This window comes from Chinchilla lanigera, unplaced genomic scaffold, assembly GCF_000276665.1.
Source record: "Chinchilla lanigera isolate Chin_1 unplaced genomic scaffold, ChiLan1.0 scaffold00021, whole genome shotgun sequence".
NCBI classification, from domain to species: Eukaryota; Metazoa; Chordata; class Mammalia; order Rodentia; family Chinchillidae; genus Chinchilla; species Chinchilla lanigera.
The window spans coordinates 25,456,026-25,468,286 of NW_004955422.1; the positions used below are offsets into that span (position 1 = coordinate 25,456,026).

At 45.0% G+C, this 12,261-nt stretch overlaps 2 protein-coding genes across 7 annotated transcripts in view; one reads left to right on the forward strand and one right to left on the reverse strand.

Annotated features, from left to right (window-relative positions):
• Epb41l1 (erythrocyte membrane protein band 4.1-like 1) overlaps positions 1–351 on the reverse strand; it is a 118,242-nt gene extending 117,891 nt beyond the window's left edge. The window contains exon 1 of one of the 6 annotated variants that reach the window (XM_005384755.2): positions 105–351. The gene's annotated coding sequence lies outside the window, so the exon portion shown is untranslated. The remainder of the gene's footprint in view (positions 1–104) is intronic. The other 5 variants (XM_005384756.2, XM_005384758.2, XM_013514216.1 and 2 more) reach the window with 5 other exon arrangements.
• Positions 352–6,578: 6,227 nt separating this feature from the next.
• On the forward strand, positions 6,579–8,500 carry LOC106148445 (UPF0235 protein C15orf40-like). Its single transcript, XM_013513840.1, has 2 exons — positions 6,579–6,897; positions 8,481–8,500. Exons 1-2 carry the CDS (start codon positions 6,579–6,581, stop codon positions 8,498–8,500), a joined length of 339 nt encoding a protein of 112 aa, XP_013369294.1.
• Positions 8,501–12,261: the final 3,761 nt, after the last annotated feature.

Sequence of the window (12,261 nt, forward strand, 5' to 3'; positions counted from 1 at the left end):
GCGCGCGCGGGCCCCCGGGGAGGGGAGCGGAGGAGGAGGCTGGGCCCCTGGAGCCCGCCTGGCGAGGGGTCCGCCGCCCGCTCCCCCACATGGGCCCCGCCTACCTGAGCCTTCACAGAGCTCGGAGGTCGGAGGACGAGCGGCCAGGCGAGGAAGAGGACGAGGAGACCCCACCCGGGGCCTCGCGCCCTCGCGGTCCCAGCCCGGGGGGCGCAGGTCCCGCCCCTGCCTCCTCCCAGGTCCCCGCGAGCACCGACTGTTTTCCCTGGCTTAGAAGCCTGGGCGCCCGGCCCGGTGCCCCAAGCTAACCCGTCAGCCCCGCCGGCAGCTCACTGGCCTCGGCTACCTCGGGCAGAAGACCTGGCCGACGCCCACCCGGTCTCCACGCCGCCCTCCTATTGTTCCCGCAGCCCGAGTTCGCGGAAGATCGGGCTGTGCCTTCCAGCCCGTCTCAGGTGGAGGCAACTCTGAACTCTGGGGACTCTCGAAAACTGAGGCCCTGGCCCTGAGACCCTGATGCCCACCTTTCTTGGACCCAGGCACGCTCAAAGTAAAGGATTTCACAAAATAAGGGTTATAACCACCAGGGATGGTCCTACTTTGAACACAGACTGAGGCTCAGGAAAAGGAATTAACCCAAGTAACAGGTCGCCCAAGATAGCATCTGGAAAAAGGGTAGGGCATCCATTATGTCCCCATTCCATAGATGAAGAAACCGAGGGAATTCCTGCCCTACGGCTGCTGGGACAGGGTCAGGCGCTCCAGAACTGCCTGAAATGGTAAGCCTGCTTTGTTAGAATCTAAGCAAATGAACAGGAAGAAGAAGCAAATGACAGGCACTTGCACAGATTTCACTGGAAGTCAGGACGTAGGCAAAAGCCTCTTAAAGGCCAGCACTTTGACCTACTTTGCCTAACTTACCCTGTACTCTGTCTGAAGTAACAGCTGTAGTTCTCCCCATTTTGCAGATCAGAAACCTAGCCTAGGTCTATCTCCAGGCAGCAACAAAGGTAAGGCGAAGCCCCAGTGCAGGACTGAGTATAGTTTGTCCAGGCTGCTTTCATACCATAGCTTGGAAATTTCCAGAGAGAGATTATAACTAGTTTTAACTAATGATAACTAATATGTTTGGAACACTGATTTATTCCAAGTGGCTTCCTCAGTGTTTTATTCGCATTAACTCTGTGCAATCTGCACAGTGATACGATGGGCTAGAGGTTATTCTTATTCCCCCTTTCACATGTTTAAAGGAGAACACAAAGTCTTTACATAGTTTTAAAGTGGCAGAGCCAAGATCTAAACCAAGAGGCTGATTCCCAGGCTTCCACTTTCAGTGATCACAGGCCACCCCTGAATGTGAGGCAAAGACACTTTGCACTAGAACGCCCAGTGTAGCAGGACTCCTGGTGTTTTCAGTCTCTCCACAGGTTCCTGGCACTCAGCACAGCCCCTGATATGTAGGCCTAATCTGCTAAGCCACTACTTGCCTGTATGAGGACAGAGTGCAAAGTGTCTCATGAGGGTTTGGTTGCAGTCCTTTCTGTTCTACTGGGGATTTTTATCAGTAGTTTTAGATGAAGCAGAGGAGATATGAAATGCTGATCAAATCTACCGCTGTCATGAGGTTGGGACAGCAAATACTCTGGAAACCAGAGTGAGATTCCAAAAGATCGCAAGAGGCTTAGAGTCTGAGCTGAAACTAACAAGATAAGGCACCACATAAAATAACTCCTGCCCTTAGGTCCCAACCAGAGCCATTTCATAGAACGTACTATCATGATGGAAATGTTATGGTAGCCACTAGCTAGCTGCGGCTACTGAGCCCTTGAAATGTGGTTAGTACAAATGAGGAACTGTATATTTAATTTTAGTACTTTAGAGCCCGGTGTGGTGGAGCATGTCTGTAATCCCAGCACTCACGAGGCTGAGGCAGGAGGATTGTTGCAAGTTTAAGACCAGCCTGGGCTACAAAGTGAGCTCAAGGCCAGCCTAAACTGCATAGCAAGACCTTGTCTCAAAAAGACATAATAATGATTAATAGTAATAATAATAATAATCTTAGTACTTTAGCCACATGGAGCTAGTAACTGTTATATTGGATAGCACCACTGTAAATGATTAAGTGCCCAAAGTACAGTATAGAAAGAATCTAGATTAAGAGCAGTTTCGGTGACAATGATTTAAAAATTTTAATTGACCATGAGCTCAATAATGCAATTGAGTGGAAAGGAAGGAAGAAAAGAAGGAAAGGGAAGACAGAGAAAGGAGGAAGAGACGGAGGGAGGAGAGGAGGCAGAAACAGGAAATGAATATGAGATACTACATAAACAGAAACCAGTGATAAGGCCAAGTCTGTGCTGCCCTGGAGAGGTCACAGCTGGAATATGGGGCTCAGCTCTGGAGCACACTGCTGTCACACTGGAACATATCTGAAGGAGGAGGCCAGAATGTCGAGGACCTGGACGTCACGGGCTATCTCCAGACATCCGAAGTGCTGCCGTGCAGAAAGGCCATGAGACGTATTTCCTATTATTTAGATCTAATAAACACAACAAAAAAAATTCCATAGAAATAAACCTCTAGGGATCCTCTGAGGGAAGGACCCATGTCAAATTTTCTTTCTGTTCCCTTCAGCACATGGTCTGCCCAAAACCTGGCTCACACGACTATAACTTTGCTAACTGAAGGAATTCTGCTCAGCTTGAGTGTGAACATCCAGGAGCGCAATGTCAACGCACTATAAATGGAATACTGTAAACCACCCTGGGAGTGATGAACTCCTCATCAATAAACATATTCAGATTGGTTCTTCACTGAGAGGCTGAATCGGGAAGCTGGTGACCCTTCAAGTTGAAAAATGGGCCAATTCTTTTTTTTTGGTGGGAGGGAGGGGGCAGTTGATTCAGGAGGGAAAAGATAAGACTAAGACTATGCTTCCAGACCATCATATGGCTAGATATACAGAATGAATTGATGGAGAGGGACCAGAGGCAAAGAGGACCATTTAGGAAGCACTGGAGCAGAAAATAAGAAAACAGACTGGGTGCCAGTGGGAAGGGAAAGCCAAGGGCAGGTATGATGTGAGTGGGCGCCGGCGCTAGGCTGGGAGTTTGGAGTTGCAGGTTCTAGTCCTAACTTATTGTGTGCTCTCAGGTAAATCCTATCCCTTTGGTAAACCCCTTCCCTTCTCCAGATTTCACTGTCTCCATCTGTGAAATGCAGAAGGATGTCCAAAGTCCCTCCTAAGTCTAGATGCTTTAAATGGCAGGGAGATAATGAAGAATAACCAGGGTAATGTATTGAAAGCCTTTATAAGCTTCAAAGTAACCACATTGTTAGTCTCATTACTATTGCTATTATTTCAAAGGTAGCTTCCATAGGACTTTGTGACTGGACTTAGAGGGAGGGACAGGAAAGGGGCGAGTGGGTGGCAAATACAGGGGTAGGATAAGGGACAAGGACCTCTGAGTTTTGGGAAGGGTCAGTTAACACCAGCCCTCCCTCAAGACCTTTGAAGACAAACAGTGCTCTGTGCCCCGTCATCTAGTAAACTGCTTCCTCATTCCTTCCAGCCACACCCCATACTTGGTTAAAAGAAGCAACCGAGTCTAAGAAAAGCTAGACTCTGCTCCCCTCCTTCATTCCCCTTGGGATTGAGCCCAGGACCTGCCCATGCAAAACACATGATCTGTCACTGAGTTACACCCCCAACCCTGTCTCCCTCTCACCCTTTATTTTTAAGTACTGGGGATTGAATCTAGGACTTTCATGCACTAAGCTACACCCTCCAGCCCTTTTTTATTTTTTATTTTAAGACAAGATCTCACTAAGTTGCTAAATTGTTCAGGCTGGGCCTGAATTTGTGATCCTCCTAGAGTCCTGGCACTTAGGAGTGCACTACCATAGTTGGCTGTTGCCCTCTTTTTTTTGCCTAGGCTGATTTTGAACTCCAAGCAATCCTCTTGCCTCAGCCTCCTGAATGCTGGGAGTACAGGTGTGCACCACCATGCTCAGCTTCCCTCTTTTTAATGTTCACAAATGAGCCCTGAGCCAGATGTGGTAGCACATGCCTGTGATCCCAGCACTGAGGAGGCTGAGGCAAGAGAATTGTTCAAGGCCAGCCTGGGCTACAAAGTAAGTTTGAGGCCAGCCTGGGCTACAAAGTTCAAGACCAGCCTGAACAGCACAGTGAAACCCTGTCTCAAAAAGACAAAAAAAAAAAAAAGAAAGAAAGAAAGAAAGAAAGAAAGAAAGAAAAGAAAAGAAAAAAGAAAAGAAAAGAAAAGAAAAGAAAAGAAAAGAAAAGAAAAGAAAAGAAAAACAAAAAAGAGCCCTGGGCCAGACTTTCCTTAAATAATAATAAATATCATCATCTCATGCAAATAGCCAACATTATTGAACACTTAATATGTGCTAAGACTACGTAATCAAGGAAGATTCCAATATAAATCTGTATGTTTTCAAGGCTGAATTCCTGAAGACTTTCAGCACTTTACTATGTATTTTTGCCATGATATAAAGAAGAGGACAAGATCAGTGTTGCCTCCGATTGTCAGCTGGGAAAACTGATGCTCAGAGAGGTTACATGCAGTCACTTGGACAAATGAGTAAAGCCTCTGATGGTGCAGTTGGGTGCTCTTCCCAGGTCTGGAAGCTTCGTTCTCTTTACGCATCCCAGGGCACCCTCCCCAGGTCTGCTGGGCCTGATGGGTAGGGACTTGCCCGGCCTACTTAAGGGAAGAACTTTACTTGATCTTTAGGGGGTGTGGATTTCTGAAAGGTGAAAGTTAATTCCCACCGCCACCACCACAACAACTCGCACACCCCTGCCTAGGGCCTTGTGTGACAACACTGAGGGCTTCCGCGGTGAGTCACGCGGGCTGACCTGCCAAAGTCACCCAGGCACAAGGTGCTAAGCTTAGTTTAGAAGGGTGGAAAAGTAGGCCAGATGTTCTCATCCCAGGGAGCATGGTTCAATTGCCTCTTGTGCCCCCTATTCCGCTCACATCAAAATACTGCAAATATTTGGGAGAAGCCTTCACTCCACCTTGGGGGCAGAGGAGACATGTGATAGTGTGGATCCCCACCCTTTAGAAGAAACAAAACAGTGAGTACAAAAGAATACCACCAACCTTTAGCATCTGTGGGGGACTGGTTCCAAGAACCCCATTATGGATAACAAAATCTGTGGATGCTCAAGTCTCTTATATACAATGGTATAGGATTTGCATATAATATATGTACATTCTCCTTTACACTTTAACCTATCTCTATATTACTTGTAATACCTACAACAGTACTAAATGCTATGTAAATAATTGTTATACTTCTTTTTTTTTTGGTTAAGTATTCAGGCTGACCTTGAACATATTATAGAGCCTAGACTGGCCTCGAACTTGCAACAGTCCTACTGCCTCAACCTCCAAAGTGCTGGGATTACAGGTGTGCAACACCGCAGTCAGCTAATAACTGTTATACTGTATCATTTAGGGAATAATTACAAGAAACTCTGCACACGATCAATACAGATGCAGTTTTTTCTTCTTTCCTTCCTTTCTTTGCTCCTTCCTTCCTTCTTTACCTTCTTCCTTCCTTCCTCTCTTCCTTCCTACATTAAGGACTGAACCCAGGGAGTGCTGTGCTATATCGTCAACTCTTTTTTTTTTTTTTTTTTTTTTATTTTGAGCCAAGGTCTCACTAAGTTGCCCAGGCTGGCCTTGAAATTGCAATCCTACTACTTCAGCCTCCTGAGTAGCTGGGATTACAGATGTACCCCCAGATTTTTCTAATATTTTTGATCCTTGCTTGATTGAAGCCACAGATGTGGAAGCCCCCAGTGTGGAGTGTTGACATATGATGATTAATTCCAAGGAGAGAAAAGCTCCTGAAAGAGTTGGGACTGGAGTGGTGTCCGTAAGAGTAAGTTCAGAAGGCCAGAGAGGTAGAAGCGCTCGTCAAGCTGCACAAATGCACATCCTTAGAGCTTAAATATATGTGTACTCCAGCTAGCAGACAATGGGGAGCCATGAAATACTCTATGGCGTTGGAGAAAGACTGAGTTTGAATCCAGGCCCTGACCCTTCCCAGAAGTTTGACCTTGGGCAAGTTACCAGGTATTATTATTCCCCACTATTTCCTCTTCCTCTTACACAGTAAGAGGATTAAGCATCCTAACCAGTCTCCATGTGACTTGAGTACTCTCCAGAGGAAGAGTGCGCTTCCCCAGCCCATTGCCAAGCTTGACCGTGTGACTTACTCAGTCCCATGAAATATGAGCTGGAGATCAATATGCCAGTTCTGAGCAGAAACTTGAAGAGCCATTGCATGTGTCAGTGTAAAATCTTACTGGCATTTCTGCCACGGGAAACGTGTGTCCTGGATAGGAGCTGTGCCTTCAGCCTAGATCAAGGAATGAAAACACACACAGAGCAGAGCTGTAGCCATGTAACCATGGCCCCACTGCTACTGATTGCAACCTAAAGAAAAGTGGGGAGATGCTGCGCCTCAGGAGCGGGCTGAGGCATCTTACGGGGAGACCAGGTGCTTGGGGTTCGGTGTGGCTCCCGCCTGGTGCAGAGATGCCTAAGAAACATGGCGTGGTGAGCAAGGCCAGAGGAGAGTCCTATGGCACCGAGAAGAGTAAATTTCAGAGCAAGGAACCAGAGAGACCACCTCTTGCATTAAGTCCTGTAGCAGTTGATGCCAAAGTTTGTGTCACCATAGCCATCCACGCCAAGCCTGGCTCCAAACAAAGTGCTGTGACAGATCTGACCACTGAAGCTATAAATGTAGCAATTGCAGCCCCTTCATCAGAGGGAGAGGCCAACGCTGAGCTCTGCTGGTATCTTTGCAAGGTCCTAGAACTCAGGAAGAGCGATGTTGTGTTAGAGAAGGGTGGTAAATCTCGTGAAAAGGTGGTAGAGCTTTTGGCCTCTACAACTCCAGAAGAGATCTTGGAAAAATTAAAAAAGGAAGCCAAAAAAAAAAAAAAAAAAAAGCAAGAAATGAGAAGTAAAAAAAGAAATGTGGGTTGTCAGCCGCTGAGGGTTTGGGGTTGTTTGTTATCATAATTTAGCAAATGCTAATGGGTACACCTAGAGTGTACCTATATTAGAGTACACTTGGGAGAATTAAATAAAGTCACCTCATGAAAAATGTGTGGCCATTTTTATCAGAGATTTGTATTACATAATGACTGCTGTGCCCATGCATGCATGGAAGTTTGATAAACAACAGAAATGGTGCTTACAAAAAAGTAACAAAAGATGGGATCCTGAGTTGAGTAGGATCCCCCCCATTTCATACCTAGAAACTCAAAATATTGTATGAGCTTATTTGGAAATACAGATATAATCAGTTAAAGATTTCAGGAAGAACTCAACCTGAATTTTTTTTTTCCGGTACCGGGAATCGAACTTATGATGTTGTGCTTGCCAGGCAGGCGCTGTGCCACTGAGCTAAATCCCCAGCCCCTCTCAACCTGAATTTATTTTCGTTTTTTTTTTTTTTTCTTCTGGTACTGAGAATCAAACTTATGATGTTGTGCTTGCCAGGCAGGCGCTGTGCCACTGAGCTAAATCCCCAGCCCCAAAAGTATTTTCGTTTTTTTTTTTTTTGTCAACCTGAATTTAGAGTGGGCCCTAAACCTAATGACTGATGTTTTTGTAAGATAGGAGAAAACACATGCAGAAAGAGATGAAGATGAAGGGAAGACAGAAGCGATGCTCAGAGAGTCATGTCTACAAGCCAAGAAGTGCCAAGACTGCGGGCAACACCAGAAGCCAGGAGAGAGGCCTTGGGTGTTTTCTCCTTCACAAGGAACCAGCCCTGCTGACACCTTGACTTCTGGCCTCCTGAACTGTGAGAAAATAAATATCTATTGTTTTAAGTCACTTAGTTAGTGGTAATTCATGATGACAGTCCTGGGAAACTAGTACAGATGGATTATTTTTAAAGTAATACTGAACAATTGGTTATTCATTTGGAAAAAAATAAAATTGGATTTCTGCCTCGTAGCATGCATGAAAATAACCTTTGATTAAAGAAATAAATCTCAAAAGCAAAATTTAAATATTTTAGAAATAACTAAGTAAAATTATCTTTAGGACCACAACAAAGGAAAATATTTATTCAAGAAGACACAAAAAAAAAAAAAAAAAAAAAAATCACAAATTGTATTAGTCTAAATTCTCCAGAAACACAGAACAACAATAGGATGGGGCGGAGGGAGAGGTTGATGATAAGAAACTGGCTCATATGGTATGGAAGCTGAAAAACCCCAAGATCTTCAATCAACAAACTGGAAACTGAGAGAGCCAGTGGTTCAATTCCAGCCTAAGTCTGGATACCTGAGAACAAGGAGAGCCAATGGTGTAAATTCTAGCCCAAGTCAAAATCCAAGGCAGGAGACATGTCCCGGCTCAAAGGCAGTCAGAAAAGAGAAAGAATTCTCCCTTATCCTACCTTTCTGTTCCATTCAGGCCTTCAGCAGATTGGATAGGGCCACTAACACTGGGGAGAAGAGTCTGCTTTACTTAGTCAATAGGTTTATATATTAATTTCAATGGTGGTGCATGCCTCTAATCCCAGCACTGAGGAGGCTGAGGCAGGAAGATTGTAGCAAATGTGAAGCAAGCCTGGGCTAAATACTGAATTCACAACTAACCTAAACTACATAGTAAGTCCTGTCTCAAAAAAACAAAACATTAATTTCATCCAGAAACAATCTCACAGACATATCTAAAAGTAATGTTAGGGGCCAGGGATATAGCTCAGGGGCACAGCACCTGCTTGGCAAGCATAAGGTCCTAAATTCAATTTCTGGTACCAAAAAAAAAAAAAAAAAGTAATGTTCAACCAAATATCTGGGTATCCCATAGCCCAGTCAAGGTGACATATAAGATCAACCAACACAAATAAAATATAAAAATATTGGTATAGTCAACTATGTTAAATGTAGAAATTCTGTGTGTCAAAAATTGCCATAAAGAGAAAAGATTTCCAGGTGTGGTGGCACATATCTGTAATTTCAATGCTCAAAAGGTTGAGGTAGGAGGATCGCCGTGAGCTCAAGGTTAAGCAAGTTCAAGGCTAGCCTTCACTACATAGCAAGACCTTATCTCAAAGAGAGAGAGAGAGAAAGAGAGAGAGAGAGAGAGAGAGAGACAGAGAGACAGAGAGACAGAGAGAGAGAGAGAAAATAAGCCAGGCATAAAGTATATGCCTATAATCCCAGCTACTCAAGAGGCTGAAGCAGGAGGATCATGAATTCTCTAGCCCTGAGTTTGAGGCCAGTATGGGCAACAAAACAAAACAAAAACAAAAGATTAGTAGGAAGAAATCTCTGCAATGCTTTAGGCTGACAAAATATGAGAATCCTGGTGGCACATGACTGTAATACCAGCACTCAGGAATTTGACATGAGGATCATGAATTTGAGGCCAGCCTGAGTTACATAGCAAGAACCTGTCTCAAAAAAAAAGGAAGAGAAAAAAAGAAGAGACTCCAAAGTATATAAAGAATTCCTAACAATCAATATTAGACAAATGGACAAAAGATACAAATAAGAAACTCACAGTACTAGAAATATGAATGGCTATCTATGTTTAGATCTAAAGTGTCCCTCAAAAGTCTCAGATGTTCACTGGTGGGGCTTTCAGTAGATGACTGGATCATGACAGCTCTAACTGCATCAGTGAACTGAGCTACTGATGAGGTCATAATTTAATGGCATTAATGGGAGGTAATGGAAATTAAGGAAATAGGGCCTGGTTGAAGAGAGTGGGTCAGAGGACATGACCTTGGGGACCATATATTGTTGTTGGCCCCATCTTCTCTCTCTGTCTTGTTTTTTTTTTCTGCTTTTTGGCTCTCATGAAGTGAGCATTTCCCACCATGGTGCCCTTCCACCATGAGGCTTCTGCCTTGCCATGCCTCTAAAAGCAACAGAGCCACCAACCATGGACTCACACCCCTGAAACCGTGAGCCAAAATAAACTTTTCCTCTTTTAAATTGATTTTCTCAAGTATTTTGTCACAGAGATGGAAATCCGACACAATGGCCAATAAGCATATAAAATGCTCCACCACACTAGTTATAGACTCATGATATTTTCTCATGAAGTGGAAAGTGTGTAGGCCTCTGGGTCAGCAATAATTCTACTCCTTGACATAAAACCCAGGAAGGGTTGTGGATGTCGCTCACTGGTAAAGTGAATGCTTAGCATGCACAAAGCCCTGGATTCTATCCACTGAACCACCAAAACAAAACAAAAAACAGCCCTATTGAAAATCCATTCTATACTTTGGTGACCTGACTAATTCTTCCAAAGTACAGCTCCAAAGAGGACCAGCTCCAGCTCCAGAGAGAACCCAAACTCGATAGCTCAGGTGTGTCTCTATCTCTTATTTTCAATTCCTCACACTTTTCTCTCTCTCTCTGTGTGTGTGTGTGTGTGTGTGTGTGTGTGTGTTTGTGTGTGCATGTGTTTGGGTGGGGGATCAAACCCAGCACCTCACACAAGCATTCTACCACTGGACAACACCTATGGCCTTTCACTTCTATCTCTCTTGAGCAGATCCTTCCCCTTCTCTCCACTCTTGTATACCCCTCTGGCTGACCTCAGCAGCTATACCTCACCTAATTCTCACCTCTTTTTTAAAAATAACAATCTCGGGGCTGGGGATTTAGCTCAGCGGCAAAGAGCGCCTGCCTGGCAAGCGCAAGGTCGTGAGTTCGGTTCCTGGTACCGGAGAAAAACCAAAAAAAAAAAACAAAAAAAAAAAAAAACAATCTCTCCCTTTTCTTAGGGCCCTCTTCTTTTTGCTCATACATAGAACCTTGTATCCTCCAGTAGGATCTATCTTTCAGGCCACTAGGATAAATTCAAGTAGCCTAAGCCAACCCCATTACAATCTTCTCTGGGCCTTTTCTGCTAAAGGAGGCAAAAAAGGCTGTCTTGCTTTCCTCTGACCTCCTATATTCCTACCTGGACCTCTCTAGAAAGTGTAGCACTTTCTGCTTTGTTATATGCTATTCTCATATTCTCTGTGTGATGGGCTCAACTGCTGCTATGTCTAAGTGCTCAGTTTTAACAAGGATACACTGACTACCTCTGAGGATCAGACCTTGTGCTATGCTCTGGGGATATAGAGCTGGATAAAGCATATATTGAGTGGTTGGATGAATGAAAATGCCCCTCTGGGCCTTGACCAGTTTATCACAGAAGGTTTGAGGAGAAGAAAATGAGATATAAGATTCAAAATCATTAGTCAGCTCTCCAAGATCGCCTAGTCTGGTTCTAGCTTTGTCCTCCCTCCACACACTCGTCTCCAGCCAAACCAAAGCATAGTCCTGGAACACCCTGGTTGTTCCCGCTGTGTGCGTTGCTAGGCTGTATGCTTTTTCAGTCTTTCTTCCCATTTTCCCTTCCATCTGGGCATTTTTCATTCTCTGTCTCGTTTCACCCTTTCATTTTTACCTCCACTCTCCCTGGTTCCTCTCTCTTCTCCCTTTTCCTCCCTTTTCACTCTTCCTGAGCCTTCTCTTCACAGTTCCTTCTGTCCCACCCTTCCCTCTCAATTTTCCTCTTCTATTTCCTGGCATTCCTCCCTCTCTGCCCGTGTCTCTCATGAGTGTACACAGTCCTTCTCTCGGCACAGAAGATGAGACAAGGCAAATCTGAATCAAACATCTAGGTCACATCACGAGAAGCCCTCAAAGTGGGGTGGAAGAAATGTGGAGAAGTGGAGGGGAAGGGAACCTGGCGGCAGAGAGACCTCTGCCAAGCAACTGCTGGTGAATCCTCAGAGAGTACCATGCCGGTTATCTACCTCCAGCCCAATCTAGCTTCCGGCTTTCCTCACTCTGAGCAAAGAATTAGGAAATGTCAGAGCTGTAAAAATCCCTACATCCATATCGTCTGGCTCCATAGTTTTGCAGCTGAGAAACAAAGCCAGACAAAAGAGAAGCTACTAGTCTATGCCACTCAGGGAGTCAGTAGTTTAGCAGGGACTGGAATCCCAGGTCTCCTGCACCCCAGGCCAGTGAGCACCCTTTTACCCACTCCACACTGCCTTCTTTGATCTAGGCGCTCCTGTCCCTTTACCCTGACTTCTACAGCACCAGGCCCGGGATTGCATCCTAGGAGTCCTCACCTCTCGTGAGTACAGGGGCCAATAAATTGGAGGCAGAAGGGACAAAGCACGTCAGAAGGTCTGGCGCTAAATCCCAGGAAAACATGGTGGTGGAAGGGATGGTGA